The 19,092-nt window shown below is 65.5% G+C and overlaps 1 protein-coding gene and 1 long non-coding RNA gene across 4 annotated transcripts in view; one reads left to right on the forward strand and one right to left on the reverse strand.

Annotated features, from left to right (window-relative positions):
- BRD3 (bromodomain containing 3) overlaps positions 1 to 18,788 on the reverse strand; it is a 32,846-nt gene extending 14,058 nt beyond the window's left edge. Inside the window, exons 1-5 of one of the 3 annotated variants that reach the window (XM_072960503.1) lie at positions 18,635 to 18,788; positions 3,900 to 4,225; positions 2,950 to 3,087; positions 1,709 to 1,802; positions 747 to 961 (exon numbers count right to left, since the gene is read on the reverse strand). In XM_072960503.1, coding sequence (XP_072816604.1) covers positions 747 to 961; positions 1,709 to 1,802; positions 2,950 to 3,087; positions 3,900 to 4,112 — 660 coding nt within the window. In that variant the 5' untranslated portion in view covers positions 4,113 to 4,225; positions 18,635 to 18,788. Of the gene's footprint in view, positions 1 to 746; positions 962 to 1,708; positions 1,857 to 2,949; positions 3,088 to 3,899; positions 4,226 to 4,369; positions 4,753 to 18,634 lie in introns of those variants that run through there. The other 2 variants (XM_072960500.1, XM_072960502.1) reach the window with 2 other exon arrangements.
- Positions 4,754 to 7,677, forward strand: LOC140696199 (uncharacterized). The gene is made up of 2 exons (XR_012072367.1): positions 4,754 to 5,518; positions 6,498 to 7,677. It is a non-coding gene; the product is annotated as an uncharacterized lncRNA (long non-coding RNA).
- Positions 18,789 to 19,092: the final 304 nt, after the last annotated feature.

A 19,092-nucleotide genomic window follows, 5' to 3' on the forward strand; every position in this document is an offset into this window, starting at 1 on the left:
AGACAGCCGGGCGCTGAGGGAGGCGGCCCGGCCAGGCGCCGCCCAAAATACAGGCAGTGACGGCCACGGGGTAGGGAAAGCGGCGGAGGCGGCATTTTACCTGGGGGGCGCCATTTAACCCCTCTGGGCGCCTGCATCGTCATCTGAAAGATGGGGGAAATACTGTCTGCCCCAGAGGGTCGCTGTGAGGGTCAAATCGGAGAAGACGACACACGTCAGTGGCCGGCCGGGGCCTGCCCACAGCAGGCGGCTCGGCAGTCCTCGCTGGCCCCAGGCCTCGCAGCGAACACCCACTCGGAGCGCAGCCCGGGCGGGGCGGGCCCTGCCTGGACAGCTCCCGGCAAGCGGGGAGCGGGCTGTGGGCTCACACTGGCGGGGGCGCAGGCCGCCGCCCTCCCCACGCCGACCGCTGGAAATCCAAGTGCGAGCGCCTGCAGGGCCCGGCCGCGACCCCTGCTCTCCGCGCCCTCCCACCTCGACCCACGCGCTGCAGAGGCCAGAGAAGCAGGGGTCCAAGCGCAGCCGCCCTCACCAGCTGTGTGACCTGCAGCTCCGGCCTCGGGCTCCTCGTCCGTGTCAGGAACCACGGCCCGCCTTGCGGGCACCAAGGAGCCACTCCAGAGTCACAGGTGCCAAGTGCCCGGCGAGCGGTCGGTGCCCCGGGGGAAGCGGTGGCGCTCCCCCGCCAGCCCCACCCCTGCCTGGATCCAGGACCCTCAGCGGCGTCACGCCCTGGGGACGCTCACCTTGACCACGGGAGGCGTGGGAGGGACGACGGGGATGATGGGCGTCGCGGGGGGCGGCGGGGCAGCAGCCGGGGGCACGGGGACCGATGTGACATTCGCGGTGATGGTTGGCACAGGGGTGGCAGCAATGACAGGCGTCTGGGAGACAGCAGGGGGGACGCTCTGGAAGGGAGCGGCTGGGGACACAGAGGACACGGCCGCCACCTGCTGTGAACCTTGAAGACAAGGGACAGGGCTGAGCTGGCTGGGCTCTGCCAGGCATTTCTGGGAGCTTCTGCGACCAACCCCTCCATCCAGGAAGTGCCCGGCACCAGCAAAGTGAGCCCCTCCTCCCGAGACCCCGCCCCTGGTCTGAACGACTGAGTGAGCCGGACGGGCCGGGCAGCCTGCTCGGTAGCAGCCAGGGGTTAACTCAGATTCCCAGGAGACCAGCCAAGGGACCCGATGGAGTCACGTAACAGCCACAGCCCTGTTACAAAGCGTGACACATCCCGGCCGCTCTCCAGGGCTGGGCCGCCAGTCAGCCTCCATCGCATGCACCCTGTTCTGGCTTCTGGGACCAGGTAAGACCACCGCAGGGCTCCTGGTGCTAACCCTGATCCCCACAGGGCTTCCTGACATGTCGCAAGGAGCATGACGTGCGCAGAACAGGCAAGGTTTTAGGAGAAGAAAAGGGACCGCGTGGCTCCTGGGAGAGCCGGGGCCAGGAGGAGCCGAGCAGGGACATGGTCAGAACAAGGTCCCCTCCCCAGAGCAGGCTCCAAGGCAGAGGCAGCAAGACCACCAGGACGCCTGCGGGCCTGACAGCGGAGGCCCAGCTCCCAGAGCACCTACTGTCACTGCCCAAATGGGGAGACGGAGCTCAGGGCGTGGAGGGCCCCTCAGAAGGGATGCTGTGGTCAGCGGCCAGCCCACCTGCTGGGGCACCAGGCCAGAAAGCCTAGACCGGCCCACCCCTTTACCTGCGCTCTGGGCTCCCGAAGCTGGCTTCCGGCCTTTGCCCTTTGGAGCAGGGGGTAGTAATTCCACTTCCTCCTGGGGCATCTGGGCCACTTTCTGCAGAAAAATTTTCTCTAAGGCTTGGGCCATTAGCACTATGTCATCTGTGGGCTGAAGACATGGGAGAGCTGGGGTTACACGTTGGAAAGGAGCCGTGTGTCTGCAGCAGACAGCGCTGACAGCAGCTCAAAAAAAACACTTACTTATTTACCCATCATCAGGCTTACTTAATTATTATGATGACAAATTTTAATAGAGGGGCTGGGGATTGAACCCAGGACCTCGTGCATGCTAGGCATGCACTCCACCACTGAGCTCTACCCTTCCCACTGAAAAATGTTTATTTTAGAAATTCGTTAGGAGAGCTGGTGGGGCAGGAGGGAGGCCAAAAAGAACATACTTTAACATGGAAACTCTCAGAAGCATTCAAAACGCACTCTTCATCCCATCGTGTGGGGAAAAAAAGAGAGGCTGCAGCTCAGTACTCCAGATCACCCCTAAACAGAAACCCCACAAAACCGGGACCCTACGACACTTCCTTGTCCGCTCCTCCCGCTGAGAACCACCCCACAGACACACCCCCTCGTCACCAGCGCTCCGCGTCATCATGGGCAGCTGTGAGGGGGCGTCACACTGTGCTCGGCCCACCTCCGACTGCTGCGTGTGCAGGTGCTGGGACCTTCCCCGCACACGTACGGGCCCGCACCGATTCCTTTAGTGTTTCCAGAGGTAGAGGTTCTGGGTCCAAGGATGTGGACATTTTAAATCCTTTTTCTCCTTTTGGGTCACGGAAGGTAATTATGCTTATTTATGTCCATTTTTTAACGGAGGGCATGGGACCAAACCCAGGACCTCACACGTGCTTGGCACGTGCTCCGCCACTGAGCTCTACCCTCTCTCCCCGGGTGTGGACGTGTTATAGCACTTGGTGTGCAACGGTTCCCTCTGAAGAGGCTGTTCTACCCTCGTCTCCCTGCAGGAGTGGGGTCCACACGAGGCGACCGCTCAGTGTGCAGCAAGTGGGAGCCCCTCAGGGGGACCACGGCCAGACCAGGGCTGAGCTTGGCCTGCGCTCGAGCCGCTGCACGGTGCCACCCCCAGGCGGGCACCCTCTCCCACCCTGGGGTCGGCCCTGGCCCACCCCGGGGCGGGCACCCCCTCCCGGCCCCGGCCTCCCCGCGTGGGGGCACCTGCGTCCCCTCACCTTGTTGTAAATGTAGCAGTTTGTGAACATGGTGTTGAAGTCCTGCATGCACTCACTCGCACTCCAATAGTAATTACTCTCTAGCCTCTTCTTAATAGTCCCCATGTCCATCGGGTTTTTTATTATCTTATGATAATCCTAGGAAAAGAGATTTTTCACAGGCGTCACCACTGGCTCTGGCATAGGGATCTTTGCGATTCCAGGTGTGGCAACGGTGCACAAGGCAGTCGTCCCGCGGAGCCGGGGCCGGGCCAAGTTCCTGTTCGCCTCAGGGCAGGTGGCTGCCAGGTCTGGGGTGGGCACTCGGCCAGCACACAGCCCTGCCAGGCCTCTCGGCCGACTGGGTTGTGTGTGGACCCAGCACGGCTCTGTGCTCTGGACGTGGGGCCAAGTCCCTTCCCCAGACTCCAGACTCGGCCCCAGGGCCCCTGGTGCCCAGGGACGGAGCGGCCCAGGCCGCTGGCTACCCCTTGCAGCAATCGGGGTTCTTCTGTTCCGGGCCAAAGAAGAAAGCCATCGGGTGGTCAGGCCGCCTGGGGCGTGCAGCTGGGGCGCTACCCCTGGGGAAGCGGGCCTCGCCCGCTCTGAGCACGTGGCTTCACGCGCAGACGCGTCAGCTGCACGGCGGTGTGGGCACAGGACGGAGGCACGGGTGACCCTCTCCTTCTGAGCCCCATCCCCGTCGACTCCGGCTCCCCCTGCTCCCACCCACAAGGCCACCTGGAGGCAGCTGCCCCCAGCCCCCCAACGCCCCTAAGTGTCCTCTCTGCCTCTTGGTCACTGCGTGTCCCAGGCTGTCCTCTGCCGGACACTGGGCTCCCGAAGCCTGGGCTATGCCTGGCTTACAGGACCGGCCGCACCCCAGCACCACCTCTGCCCGGGCCAGAGGGGCCAGCCTCCAGGAGTCGGGTTGACAGAAGGGCAGGGGTCCCAGGGAGGGGGCCACTCACAGGCAGGTTCAGCTTGATGGCGTCCACCGGCTGGTAGAAGGGCCAGGCGAACTGGTGTTTCCAGAGCGTCTTCACCACCACGTTCTGCATGTACTGCAGCTGGTTGGTCTTGCGGCCGGGCTTTGCGGGGTTGGAGACCTCCGGTGGGGGCGGGTTCACGGGGCCCGGGGCCGCCGGGATCCCCGCGGGGGCGACCGTCGTCGTGGTGGACATCCTCCAGCTGCTCGCTCACTGGCTGTCACAGCAGCGGCTCGGGGAGGCCCTGGCTTCCTCTGCGCGCCCCACGGAGGCGCCACATCCCATCTCTGGGCCCAACCCCGCAGCACCTGCAGGGGAGGAGACAGCAGGGAAAGGCAGGTTACCCTGGGCCCGCCGCCTCGCCCAGCCTCAGCCGGCTCCCTGGGCACAGCCGTGCGGTCATGGCGAGGCCAGGCCAGGCACGTGCACCCCTCGCCCTGGCCACTCCTCACCTGTCACAGGACCACGCTCCCCCAGATGCTCTCAGGCTGGGGAAGGGAGAGAACGTGTCCCCGGAGTGGGTGCGGAACGTGAGGGCGGGAAGGCGGCCGTCCAGGCGGGCACCGAGGACGTGGCCACCCTCGGCTCACTGCCCACCAGCCCCTTGCCTGCCAGGGGCCGACTCTGCACTCCTCTCCACTGCAGCAATTGTTTAGGGAATGATCCACACGCAGAGCTACCACATCGACCTAACAGCCTGTCCAGGAGGCAGACTGTTCTCGGACCAGGTGCAGCACAAGGACCCTCTTAAGCGAGGCCGCAAAGATGGCGGTTCTAATGTAGCCACGACAACGGGCTCTGGTTTGTGATGGCGCCAGGCTGTGATACAGCCGGACCTCGGCCAATCGTGGGGGTGGGAGAAGTGGATGTGGCCCTGCATCCTGGGTGAGTGAGGGGCTGCAAGACCGAACCCCGGCCCTCAGGATGCTCTGAGGGAGAGCTGGGGAGGGAGTGGCCAGTGTTGCCCCACGAGTCACCAAGAGACCGACTGCAGCCCAGAGAAATGAATGCTTTGCTGTAAGGATGAACGGGCCGCCCCCAACATCGAAAGCCCGCCACGTCTGGGGAAGAAGTCGGTGGCCCTGCTGTTACTTTAGGGTGCAGGACGCACTGGGGGCTGCACACGGAATCTGGACTCGGGCAGCATTTGTGCACACTACTGCATTCAGCCGGGGTGGGCTGGGCGCAGGGCCTGCGTGGGGGCCAGAGGGCCTTCAGGAGGGACAGAGTGGTGCGTGTCGGCTGCTGGACCCAGCCCTTCTACAACCTGCAAAAGCAGATGGTTAAAACTTAGAGACCTTCTCGAGCTGGTATCGACCACGTGGCCTGCCACGTGGGCGTGTCTACACTACAGCTGTCAGCGCCCCACAGACCAGGGCTTCCCCCAGGCAGCTGTTTGTTCAACCCTGACCAGCAACCCTCTCCCGCTCCGGCCCAGAGTGAACAGGACTTAAGACAACGGGCACATCTCACTCGCCAAGCGACGCTGCCCCGCTCGCCCACCCTTCATCCAAGGGACGCTGTGGGAGCACCCACCAGGTGCCCCGGTCCGCCTGCCGTTCTAGGGGGCCAGCAGCTCCCCTGCTCCGTGCTCTCCCCAGGTAAGCAGGCAGCTTCAAGCTCCCCCACCTCACCAAGCCCCTGGCAGCGCCCGGCCCCCAGCGCATCTCACCACCAGACACAAAGCCGCCTGGCCTGAGCCCTCCTCCTTGACCCCTCACTGCCCCACCCCAGCAGCCTCCCGCTGGGGTCTCCATGAACCCCCCACAGGTCTGCCCTCTGCCGCATGGCCCTGCTCTACACAGCAGCGGTGCTCCTGGCCAAACCAGCCCAGGTTGGATCACGTCACTCAGTTGCTCAAGACTCTGGTGGCCCGAATGCCCCCAGGGGAGAGCATGGCCAGTCCTGCTCCGGCTTGCGGGGCCCAACCTGACCAGTGACTCATCTCCCTGTCCTGGCTGCTGCAGCCACACAGGCCTGTGCCCTCCCCTGCCTTCTTGGTCTCCTCTGCTCCGATGCCACCACGTGTCAGTGCCTCCTAGAACCTCTGGAACCTCCCAGACGCCGGGCAGCTCAGGGTTGCCGAGCAGATGCCGGGGCCAGGCTCCTGGTCCCAGTCCCAGCTCTGCCCGTCACCAGCTGCAGGGCCCAGTCCCCGTGTCCCCACTGGGCTCACTGAGACTAAAAGAATCCAACACACAAGGCACTGGGGCCTGTGCTGGACACACACCGACCACGGCACAGTCCTGCTGTGACCGCTGCAGCGGCTCCGAGTGAGGGTCCCTGTACCTGCCACTCCTGAACCTGGGCCCAGAAGCCGGCCCACTGCAGCTTGGGCCCCCAGGTGTAGGGCTGCTGCTGCACGGACTGGGGAGCAGGGAGAAGGCAGGACTCAGCCAGGGGCTGAAACTACCTGGGTGGGTATGGGGTCCGCGGGAAGGGCCCAAGGCTGCTGGCCAAGGCGCAGATCAGCCTCCTTCAAGCACAGGGACGGGCAGGCACGGCTCTCTGCAGGGATGGGCTTGGGTTACCGTGGGGATCCTTGGCCTGGCCCTCAACGTTCCCCCCTCTTCTGACCAGAGACTGACCACTCCAGATCTGCAGCCGAGGAGACCAGCTCCTGGCGCAAACTCAGGAACACACCCCCGGTCCTGGGGTGATGCCCAGGGACAGCACAGCTGCCCATCCCGCCCAGGAGGAGCCACGGGCCTGAGTCAAGTGGACAGAGTGGCCTCCTGTGTCCGGCCTCACACCAGCCCGGCCCAGGTGCCCCCTCGGCAGTGCCGGGGGTCCCAGACAACGTGGCGAAACTCTGAGAGCAGTGCCGGGCCTAGTACACGCTCGACGAGCACCTCACAGGCACAGGAGACCTGAGCCACTCCACAGCGGCCCGAGCAGCCACCCCAGCAGTGTCTAGGAGGTTCAGAGGGAACACGTGCAAAGGGTGCCGGGCACATGTCTGGCAGGTGGACGCCCCGCCACCCGTGGGACTGCATAAGGCAATGGGACCTCCCCTGGTCTGCAAATGTGAGTGCCATGCCCAGCACCTCCACTGAAGGTGCCCCACCTGCAGGTACGTGGGGATGACCACAGGGGTTGTGGCCTCGCTACCACCCCCTGGCCAGGTGGTAGCACACAGCACCCCTGACAGCAGAGGCAGGCACCTGGCTCGTCCTTTGTCCCCCACAGCCTGGGCACCAGCCTGACAGGGAGGAAGGGAGGGCAGCTAGAGTGTGAGAGGTTGGGGCCCCCCACGAGCCCCTCCACCCCAGGCACCAGAAGACCCACCTCCTGGGAAGGGCCACGTGGCTGGGGAGGAGGCTGGCAACGGGGGCCGTCGGGGAGCTCCAGCCAGACCCCTCTGCAGCGGGAGGACACCCCCGGCTCCCGGAGGAGGCCATACGGTCGCACAGGTCACGGGGCGCTGTCCCCTCTGGGGTGGCAGTGAGTGAAGAGGCCACGCCGCCCCCACCGGAGCACACGACTCACACGGAGACAGAGCCCGGGCCCGCGGGCCACGCGTGCAGGCCAGGCGGAGCTGCGGCGACACTGGCCTTGCCGAGGAAACGAGGTGCTGGCTCCAGCACACTGGGGGCCGGAGGGCATGTGGCCTCAGGATGCTCTCAGGAGGCGCAGAGGGACAGCCGCCCGCGCCCGGGACCCCGCCCACCGCGAGCCGCCAGGGCGCTGCTCCCCTTCTGCTTGTGACTCTAAATGGGTGGGGTTCTTTTTAAGAATATAATACTTTAGTGGGGAAAAACAGCGTGAAGAGATTTCTATTTTGGAAGGAACACTCAGACCAGTCCAAGCTCGTTCCTCCTCCTCCAGGGCCCAGGGACAGGCCAGGCAGCCCAGCGTGCCCCACCCAGGGAAATCCTGGGGCCGTGACGACCCTGCAGGCAGCCCATCCTCAGCGGGGCCCCCAGCCAGGGCACAGTCGGCCACGCCCGCTTCTCCCAGACGCCCACTTGTCCGGGCGGCACAGGGGCGAGGACACAGGCCAAGGGCACGCCCACGCTCCCTGCTGGCGGCCAGGGACTCGCAGAGCAGCTGCGCTGTCCCTCACCCCCAGCCTCCCTGGTCGGGGCAGCAGTCAGGGCCACATCTGAGACCGGGAAGGCACGGGCTGCTTCCAGCCCCCGCTGACTCTCTGCCAGGACTTGGCCATGAGCCAATACCAGCAACAGATGGGGGGTGAAGAGCGATGGGGGGCTTATGGCAACACACAGGGGAGACTGCAGGCAGCCGCCCCCAACCTGTGCCCAGGGCGCTTACGGTCCCCAGTGCTCTCAGCACGGCCCCACCCGCGCCTGGCCCGGACCCCACTGACTGCCCTTCTGGGTGAGGCAGCGGAGAAACACCAAGAAATACGGTGCTGGTCAGCTACGGCCTCACCTCTGCCGAGGGTGAGACCCCACATGGTCCTACGAGGTTAGTGACCAGGCCCGTCAAATGGATAACAAAGCAGAGGCTCCTCCACCCTTGGGGTGTGTCCAGAGCCTGCCCACGTGGGGCTTCGGGTACATAAACCCAGGACTTGTGCCTCCCTGACCTGGTTCCTGGCATCATGGGTGACCACAGGGGAGAGGAGGAGCCGGGCAGCTAAGGAACCAGCAACCGGCGGCCAAGCCACCCAGAGGGCCCTGGGGGCAGGTCCGGGCCAGCAGCACCCTCAAGCCCCTGGCCAGATTCTAACTTCTGGCCAAAGACGTGCAGAGGTGTGCACACAGGGGGCCACACCAAAGGGCAGCAAGGAGCACCCACTTGGGTCTGTCTCATCGCCCCTGCTGGCTGACCTCCGGCACAGCCAGCACCTGTCTGGTGCTCCCAATCCAGCCCCACGTATGGAGACACGGTTTCCCGCCCACAAGGACATGGGGTCCAGGGACACCCTGGACAATGGTTAGAGAGCTGCGTGACACTGGCCCGTTGGGTGGAAGCAAAGGAGATGCCCAGCTTCCCAAGCCACCTGGAGAGGGGCCACAGCACGGCAGAGGAGCAGGGACAGAGCCCACAGGTCCCTGTACACCCGCCTCCACGTGCCACGCGGAAGACACGCGGTCACACTGGAGAAGGACCCAGCCCCTGGAGACATTTACAGCACGTCTGCCCAAAGCAAACACAGCCTTCCCCCTGCTCTCGGCTGCCCGGCCCCACGGACCAGGACCGGCCCCTCACTCTCCTCCCAACTCTGCGTGGTCCCAGCAGGGAACCATGGGTCGCCCGAGCAGCCCTGGCTGGAGCCGGGAGGGAGGCCACAAAGGTGCAGAGACAGCTGGTCTTCCACAGAGGAATGCTCCCGCTCCTCCCCCAGCCCTCCCCCTGCCCTCCCGGTGGGTACTGGTCCCTCACGTGACCTCCTCGGCGCGGCAGGCCTGGGCTCCACATGGGAACAGGGATGCCCCAGCCCCTCCCCTCGGCCACACCAGGCCCCACCCAGGACAGAGGCGTGGCTGCCCAGCCCACCTGGCCTCACTGGCTGGGGACCCAAAGAAGAAACAAAGAAGTCCCGTGGGGGCTGGCTCAGCCGCTCCTGTGTCCACTGGCAGGCCCTCCTCCTCCAGGGGATCCCAGTGGAGGGCCTCCAGGCCCCCAGACTGAGGGAAACTAGGCAAATTCAGAGTTTGGCCTGTCCCTGTGGTCTACACCATCGTGGCTGGATGGGACACCAGGAGGGGCCACAGAAGGAGCAAAGAAGGCCCAGCGGGAGCCCAAGGTGGGCACATCCAGGTGCTGGTCACAGATGGGGAAACTGTGGCCCAGGCACTCCGAGCTGCCAGTGGCACACCCCGTGCAGGGCGCTCACCACGCAAGGCCCCCGGGCACCCACACTCCCGGGACAGCCAGTGAGCCCGGGGGGCCCCGACCTCCCCTCACTCCAGCACCCGGCCCTCTCGGGACACAAGCAGGCCACGCCCACCACGAAAGGGCCGGAAGTGACCACCGCCACCTGGCTCGCGGCCGCGGCCTCACCACACAGGTCAGAGCCTGACCACCCTGCCACTCCCCCAAGCTCTCCCGGGCACGTCCTGATGGGGGTCCATCCCACAGGGTGGGGGTCTCCTACAGACACCGCTGGCTCCCAGGGTCTGAGATAACCCTCCGAATAAATACGAACATTCACTCTGGGGATAAACAAGGACCACTGATGGCCTTTCATTGGCTACAAGGGGTCAGCTTTTGCTGTAAAAGAATGAGGGAAAAAGCTCACCGCCCCCAAGAGTTTTCTGGGGTCGCAGCTGGAACAGAGGAAGGCGGCCCATTGCTGGAGCTGGCTGCTCCAGCCAGTGAGGACCCCTCGCGCGGCCCCCGCTTGGCCGGGGCCGGCTCCCCCTCAGGGTCCGGCGAGGCAGCGGGCGCGACCCCAGTGCCTGCGCCCTGGGCCAGTTTGCCAGAAGCGCCTGTGAAGCAGTGAGTCGAGGGGCGCCTACTTTCCCACTGCCCATCTGATGATCCTTTGGGCTCCACGGTAAACCTTCAGGGGTGACAGTGGTTCTGTGGCTGTAATTCGTTTAGAGGCTTCATCTTTCAGAGATGCGCACTGAAAGCCTTATGAAGGACATAGGTCTGGAATTCGCTGTGATAATGGGGGATGGGGAGATGAAATGAGTGGTGGTCTGGAGGACCAACCAGGGGGCTTCTCCTGGTCACCCTGGAAAGCCCCCAACCCACCAAGAAGAAATGGGTGACCCCCCATTTCCCTAGGTGGTCAGGACCCTGCGTCCACCACCCAGACAGCAACTGTGAGACCTGGGGGATGTGACCCTTCTCCCCCCTTGCCTGGCAGGGCACGAGGACCCCGGCTGAGATGCACTCAGGCAAATCAACAGGGACTGGGAGATCCAAGTGGTGAAGCACAGGGGCCTAACAGACCCCAGTGCCCTAAGGTGAGACCTGAGACATCAAATATGTCAGTTGTCAGGTGTCCCCATCACCCCCACCCGCCCCCACGGGCTCGGGGGTGTCTCACCTCCTGGGGGTGAGCACCCAGCAGCAAACCGTGCAGCTCGATCTCGCTGGGAGCAGAGCCCACCAGGCCCACTCATCAGCGGCCGGGCTGGAAACCAGCCTTCTCGAACGTGGGCTCTGTAAGCACACGTAAAACAGGAGTTTTACGCCCGCCGTGAAGGAGCCTTGAGGCCCTGCTCCCCCAGCTGGCAGCCACGTTGCTGCAAAGGCTCCTCACGGCACAGACCACACGCCCCCGCGCCGGCAGCCCTCCGCCACCGGGATGCCCGCCTGGCCGCAGGGCAGGGCGCCCGGGCGCAGCCTTCATGGGGCGTCCACTCTGCACTGGCACAGCAGGGCAGGGATGGGACCTGGCTACGCAGAGGGGAGACTGAGTGAGGCTCAGAGGACCTCCCCCCTGGCGGAGGGGCTGCCCGGGAATCTGGGTGAAGGTCAAAGTGAAGGAACAACCTTCCCTTGAAGCCAGAGGATCTGAAACCGCCCAGAGCGGAAACTCTCAGACGAGCCACAAAAGCCCCGCACACCAAGGACAGACCAGAGACGGGTGTTCTGGCAGGGTCCTGAGGAAAGGCCTGGACACCAACCAGCCAGCCGGGGGGGGGCACACTGACCAGTCACCCACCCTCCAGGGTCACACACACCCCTCCATGAGGGACCGTGCCGGACACACCTGGCCAGTGACCGCAGACCGGGTGAGGGGGCCCAAGTGCCCCCGGCTCTGGGGTGGGGTGGGCCTGGAGGCCGCGGGCCACCTCCCGGCTGGGCCCAGCCTCCTCTCTCCCGGGGAACTGGAATCCTAAGTAAAACACAGAGATCTGCCCCTGTAGGCTCACTTAAAGCAGAGGGATATGTCAGAAGACACTCAAGGCCAGGGCTATTCAGGGTCCTGGACAAACAAGGAGAGTGTGGGGACCTGTGTCCAGGGGCCGCTGTGGAAAAACATCCAGCAACCAGCAGAGGCGGCTCCGGCCCTGCTGCCACAGCGCCGGGCCACTGGCAGGACCTCGGCAGGCAGAGCTGGGCGCTCCTGGGCAGCCCGGATCCCGCACCTCGAGGGGCGTCGGGGGTGCTGGACAGAGGGGCAGGCGGACGCCCCCTCACCAGCATCGGGGGCAGCACCACGGCCATGGGGGAGGATGAGGCCGGACAGTGGGCTGGGGTCAGAGGAGGAGGCAGATGGAGGGGCAGGGGGTCCCCTGGAGGCTCCTGGGGTGGAGGGCGTCAGGCCTGAAGGAGGGACTCCTGAGGCACCTCCAGGGAGGAGGGGAGTTTTGCGTGGGACACTGACATTGAGCAGGGCGACGAGAGGCAGGAAAAAAGCCAGGGAGCAACTCCCTCACCTTAGCGCAGGGCCTGGGGTCGGGGGCAGGGACCCCTCCTGCCCTGCTCAGATCCACCAGTCCCGCCCCGCCGGCAACAAGGACAAAACTTTGCCATCCTGGAGGCGAGTGGAGGTGGGCTGACTCTCTCTGTGCCCCTGGGGGACCCCCAATGCTACATGGCCCCATGACCATGTGCCCCATCCTGGCGTTGATGGGGGTCACGTGGGCTCCACTTTCCAGGTGAGAACAGAGGCTCAGGGGTGAAGGGGCACAAGGTCACCCCATCAGAAAGAGGCAGAGCCAGGCCATGAACAAGGCCGTCCACCAGACCCCCAGATCCTCCACCACCTCCCAGAACCCTTGCAATAATCCAGCAGAAAAGGGAGTGGTCAGCCGCAGGAAGGGGCCAGGCCCACTGCCCCAGCTCCTCTGCCCGCGGGCGCCAGGCGTCAGGAAACCAGATCCGGGCGGGCAGGCAGGGTCAGCCTGAGTGACAGGCGAGGCCAACTGCCTCCTCCCTCGGGGCCGGAGCAGGGACCCCAGGGAGGCCCAGGGGAGGTCAGGTGGGCCAGCAGGGGCCTCCGCACACACTCTGGGCTGTGCACACCACACACCGTGCCCAGGCAGGGTGCAGTGCCACCAGGCTGCCATATGAAGGGCCTCTGCCCGGAGAACGCGGCCCGGACCAGGGCCCCGAGCCCACTGCAGGCCTAGATCGCCCCTACTCTCCAGCAGCAGTGGACCCAAACAGGCCCAGGCCTGTCAGAGTCCGGGGCACCTCCAGGTCTGTCTCTGTGTCTGCTGATGGGCCTGCAGCCACGGTCCCCTCCCAGATGCCCCCCATGTCCTCTGGCGCTGCACCCTGGCACCTCAGCACCCCAGCTCCTCGTGCCCTGTCAATCAGTTTTCCCCGAAGTCTTATGCTTCCCCCCAGCCCCCTAGCCTGCCTGGAGGAAGCCACCTCAGAAGGTTTCCTCTCCTCTGGAACCCTTGTCTCACCATGGACCTGAGACACCGGCCCCAGGGGTCGCCACCACCTTGCCAACTGGGGCTCCCTGCTCCTTGCGGGAGTCAGGCCAGCCAGCCTCACCCCCGAGGCTCTGACCCCAACCACCTTTCAACCAAACCACTCCCGAGAAAAGCCAACAGAAAGAACACGAAGAAACACTACAACCAACACGCACGTTGAGGGATGTAAAGCCCCACAGGGCTTCCAGGGAGACGCGCAAACACTCTCTCTCTCTCAGAAACGCTGGGTTCTAGCCCAAACACCTGGCAGCCAGGACCTGGCGTTGTTCCCCTGGGGACCCCCAGGATCCCAATGGGCACCCTGCAGGGCACCTCCCTGAGGACAGGCCACCCACCCACTGCCCTCGATGACCCCTTCCATAGGGCTGGGAAGGGGACAAGGGACCCACCACTCGATGGGGAATGTTCTCAGGGGACACAGTGAGTGAAGATGGTGCGGCCTGGAGCGGGAAGAGGGGGACCATCCTCTCTGGGTCAGTCGGTCCCACAGAGGATACTTGAGGCCAGGTGGTCAGCTGCACCTGCAGGGGGCTGGGCTGCAAGCACCGCACTGCGGGGGGCTCTGCCCAGGGCCGGGTGCCACCCACAGGCACTGGCCAGTTCAATCGCAGGGAGGGAGAAAAGAGCCCGCCAGCCTCTCTCCTAAGACAGCCGGCCGATGAGATCCAAACCCACGTCCTCAATGTGCGCCACCTTACAAACCACCAGTACCTGGGCCAGGAGGGCCCCGCCTGACAGATGCATGGATGGGATGAAGGTCACTGCTGCACACGACGGGGCCCGGCCCACCCCACCCCACATCCACTCAGCACACCCTCACCTTTCCTCTCCAAATCCGTCTCCTGGGGATTGCAGAGGGTAGGGGCGGGGACCACCAGAGCAACTGACCAGCCCCTTGTCAAAAAGACCAGGGGCCCAGCACGCGCCCACCACACCCCGCTCAGTGGGGCCCAAACCTGCACCAGGCCCAGCCCACACCGCCGTATCCGCTCATCCCAACAGAACACCCTCCACTCGATGTCCGATCCCTGCGTGTTAGCGGACCCGAAACCCCGAGCAGAAAGCACCTCGCTGTCGCTGCATCCCGGCCTGACCAGGCCCTCTCCTCCAGCCAGGCCTCCACCTCAGACCCCAAGCAGCAGCCCGCAAACAGAGCAGTGCCCCCCTCACCCCGCCTGACAGCTGGGAAATGAGGCTGAGAGGAGCTGGGTGGCCACAGAGCCTATAGGCCTGGGGGTAGGCAGGAAGCCCTGACCACTGCCCAGTCCTGATGCCAAGGACCAGGGGTGGCCAGCTGGCACCAGCCCGGAGTGGGCCCGAGGACAGTCCAGCCTTGGTGAACCAGGGTCCGTGCTGGGCTCTCATGTCCTACCGCCCAATGCAAACATGTCCCCAGGTGCCCACGCCCTTCCAGAACAGCAGGTGCTCCCATGGGAAGGCAGTGAAGAGCCTGGAAGTCCTGGAGAGGGACGGGCACATGCTCTGGGCACAGGGAGCGACCCTGGCGGCCCTGCCCTGCCGCCCACTCCCAGGATAAGCTGTCTCCTGGACGCCGGGCACCACAGCCCAAGTGCCTGCACGCTTACCCAGTGCTCCTGCTGCCTCTCCCAGCCTGCGGGGGACCCTGTCACCCCAGGTGATGGTCACACAGTCATCTGTGTCTCCCCACCCGAGACCCACAGCAGTCCGGCAGGGACCGCCTGGTGGCAGCTAAGACATCAGAGCACAGAGTGGGGTGTACCTTATCTGGCGCACACAGCCAGCACAGCCCGAGTTCTAACGTGCAGCTGCTGGCACCAGGCTGGCACCAGGAGGGCTCTGCCTGATGGCATAAGCAGGCCAGGGGCTGGGCGGCACCCCCTCCCTGCCCTTTCTTTCCCTTCGCACCCACATTTCACCTCCGAGACACTGCCAGGCCAGGGTTCCCTCAAGTTCTTCTTCCTCCTGGTAACGCCATCACTGGGTCTGGCTGCATGGCACCACAGATGCGGGGACCGCCAGGGGGACAGTGGGGACCACCAGGGGGACAGCAGGCACCACGTGAGGGGCAGGTGCCGCACTCGGCCGGACAGAAGGTGGGGACTCTCCCACTTCTGAGTCCCGAGGCTCCAGTCCTGGGGACCTTGGGGGGGACTCCCGAGCCCCAGCTCCTCAGGACAGCTTGGCCCCTGACACAGGTGTCCACACCCCTCCTGAACAACACTGCGGAAACACCTCCACACGGGCCATCAAGCCCAGCTTCTGACACTCGCAGAAGAACCCCACTGGGCCACCGGCAGCGCCATCGCAGCCGCGTGGTGCTCCCCAGGGGCTGGAAAAGCACCCACCCAGGTGCCTCATCACCCTGGGTGAGCTTTCCCGGTGCCACGGTGGGGGGGCTTGCTCCCAGGTGCATCTCTGCAACTCGAGGCTATGAAGGCCCTCGAGAGGAGGGAGGCTGCGAGCCGATTCTCCTGTGGGCCATGTAAACCCTGGCGAAGAGAGAAACGCCTGCTCCCACCATCTCTGTGATGAACGCACGTTGAGAGGGGCCCCCGAAAGGTGGCGCTTTGCCTTTAAGAGCCCCGAGCTGCTCAGGTGCAGGGGCACAGGCACCCAGAGCAAAGGTGCAGGCGCCAAGGGCTTCGCCACAAGCGGGTGCTGAGAAGGCTCAACAAAGCACTCAGCACCTGGACACCCACCAGCAGCCCTGACCCAAGCGCGCCAGGCCGTCCAGCGCTGCCTTGGCACCTGCTGACCTCCTCCATTGAAACAAGGGGCAGAGCCATGGGAGGGAGGGCGGGCGGGCTCCCAAGCAGCCCTCAGCCGCTGGGGCTCCCCTGCCAAGTTCCCAGAAGGCTGCATGCAGTAGGCAGGCTGCTTCCTGCCACGATTCAGCCAAGCTTCCTCTGGAAGCAAGGGTGCTCCAACTGGACACCTGCCTGTGGACACAAGGTACAAGGGGCCTCCCTGGGTGTCCCAGCACTTTACAGCTGGCCCATCAGCTGGGGAGACAGAGGAGGAGGACCAGGCTACTCTCCAACCAGGACTACCGAGCCAATCACCGAACTGCCCCGAAAATCAAGTGACTTGCATAGCGGATTCAGGCAAGTGCCCAGCTGCAGCCGCTCGCTGGGGGAGGGTGGGCTCTGGGTCTGGGCCACCCTGCTCCTGATCCAGCCCAGCTCCCCCCGGAGCTCTCCCAAGAACAGGGCCCACCAGCGGTGGATGGAAACCAGGCAGACACCGGGCCAGCCCCGCGGCGGCGTCCCATCAGTCCTGCACCAACCACTCTACTCAGAGCCGCGGCCAGCACTCCCCGGGGAAGGCTCTGCCCAGAGAAGCAGGAAATGGCCGTGCACCTCACCGCTTGCCGGGCACAGGGCTCGGGCGGCTGGCACCTCGCCAGCCTGGAGGAAGAGGGCGCAGGAGCGGCGGCGGGCGGGCTGCAGCGGGAGCCAGTCGCTTCACTTTGTTCACCGCCCCCCTACTTTCACTTTCTGCCCAGAACCACTCTGCTGGGCCAGCCAGGCGGAGCAGAGTGTTTACAAATCCCCTCGTATTCATAGCTCACTTCCGAAACACGCGTGAGCTGCTGCTGTTGTGAAAAAGCAACTTCTCCACTTTCTAAAAACAAAACAAAAATCGACGCTCTACAGGGGGCTGGGACTGGACCCGAGCTTCCGAGGAGCTGCTGCGGCAGGATTCCAAGCTCCCTGGGCCCCCCGAGGTTACCAGAAAGGTCAGGGAGAAATGCCCCAAGCCGCCCAGCATCGCCTCCAGACCTGCAACGCCGTGTGCCCTATCTCTCCTGATCTGTAACCACCAGCTCACATCAAGGCCTCAAGACAGACAAGGGCAAACACAGAGCTTTATTTGCAAGTGAGAGGCCGCACTAGGGCTGCGGGAGGGAGGGCCGGGAGGGCCAGAGGTCCCTAACGCCTGGGGACTGATCCCTGCAGGAGTTCAGGCATTTTCCTGACCCCCCTGAAAGCCAACTGCTCCCCCAGGAGACGCGCCACCCAGACGATTTTGTGTGGATTTCAGGATCTCCCCAGGCCACTGCATGGACCCCGGAAAAGAACCCCCATTTTAAAGAAAGAGTCAAGGAGAAAACCGACAGTGCAGGGTGAAAAGAAAACTTTCTACTTCGTCCTCAGCGGGGGGAGGGGACACGAGAGGAGGGACGAGGGAGAGTCCTGCACTTACTAGCTTCCTGCCCTCCAGCCGGCAGTTTGCCCACTGACACACAATACCACTCCCCACCCCCTCCACTAACTCTGCAGACACAAACCAGTTAACACACGGGAGGAGGCCCAGTTAAGAACTTCTGGGTAGAAAACTTTCACCCAAAATTAAGGGCCGCGGGACGGCCAAGGCCTGCGCCCAACGAAGGGACCCCTCAGGATGGAACACGGGACCCGCCCCAGGTGGGTCTCCTGGCGGAGCTGTTCCGTGCCCGCCTCTCATCTTCTCCAAACTGCCCCCTGGCCGCCCAAGGCCTCCACTACGGCCCTGCCTCCGTCTGAGCAGCTGGTGGAGAAGGAGCGACTCCCCAGAGCTTTATTCACGGGGAGCCCAGGAGGGCCGCGGGGAAGCGTGAAGTTTAGGGTGAGCGTTCCCCCCTCGATGGGCTTGTGCCATGCTGTCAGGCCGGGGCCCACCCCGAGTGGGAAGGAGGGCACGCACCCCCCTCCTCCCGCTCCAACTCGACCTCGCCCGGATTAAGCGCTTTTCACGCTGACTTCAAAACGGGAACTGGGTCTCCTCTTGGCCGGGCTGCAACGACCCGGCAACTCCAAAGGGCTCAAAGTCAGCTCGGGCCCCGAACTCTGGAGAAAACGGCCTCCGCGCCAAGCCGTCGGTTCCCGGGCCCGGCTTCGCCCCCCGCCCCGGGCGCGGCGAGCGGCGACAGCCCCCGCGCGAGTCCCGCCGCCTGGAGTCTGGGCGGGCGGGGCGGGCGCGGGGAAAGTGGCGCCGCAGAGCACCTTCTCCTCCGCGTCTTCCTCGATCCCCCCTTCGAAAGATGGCGGGCGGAGGAAAGGGGGAAAAAATCCTTTCCGTGAGGGAGGGCGCGCGGGAGGTCGCTGGCGCGGGGCGCGCGGGCCGTGCCAACTCCGGGCTGCGCGCCCCGGCCGAGGCGACGCCCCCGAGCCCGGGACGCGGGCGGCCGGGAGGGCGCGGGCGGAGGGGAGGGGGCCCGCGCTGCCGCCGCCGCCGCGACCCCGGGCCGCCGCCGCCGCGCTTTGTTGCATCGTGGCCGCGCACAAAGGCGGCGGCGGTCCGGGCGCCCGGCTCCCCGGACGCGCCGGAGGCCTGCGCGGGGCGCACGGGGCCGCGCTCCCCGTCCCGCCCAGCCCGCCGCCGCCCGCGCCGCCCGCCGCCCCGCGCGCGCAAGGAAGCAAGAGAAAGGCGTACTTGGCCTCTGCGGCTCCGGCGGCCGTCCCCTCCCGGCCCGCGCGGCCGGCTCCTCTTTGGCTCGCCGGCCCCGGCAGCATAATAGACGCGCCGGAGCCGAGCAGGGCTCATGCGCTGCGCCGCGGCGCCTGGCGGGAGTCGTAGTCCGCGGCCGGGCCCGCGCCGGGGCCGCCCAGGGGAGGCCGTGGCGTGTGGACTACATGTCCCGGCCCCGCCGGCGCCCCGCCCCGCCCCGCGCGCCCCCGCCCGCCGCCCGCCCCGCCGACCCGGCCGCGAGCGGGCCAGGCCCGGGGGGCGCGCGGGGGCGGGGCGCGGCGCCGGCGGCGACTTGGGGCCCCTGAGCGGTCCTCCTGCGCCCCCTCCCGCGCATGGGGCGTGCGCCTCTGGGCGAATTTCCTGATGCCTCGGGAGGCGTGCAAAAGGCGGGAGGGAGGCCCAGCGCCTGCCTGCCGCCGCCA

The sequence above is a fragment of the Vicugna pacos genome, chromosome 4 (genome assembly GCF_048564905.1).
Source record: "Vicugna pacos chromosome 4, VicPac4, whole genome shotgun sequence".
NCBI lineage: Eukaryota > Metazoa > Chordata > Mammalia > Artiodactyla > Camelidae > Vicugna > Vicugna pacos.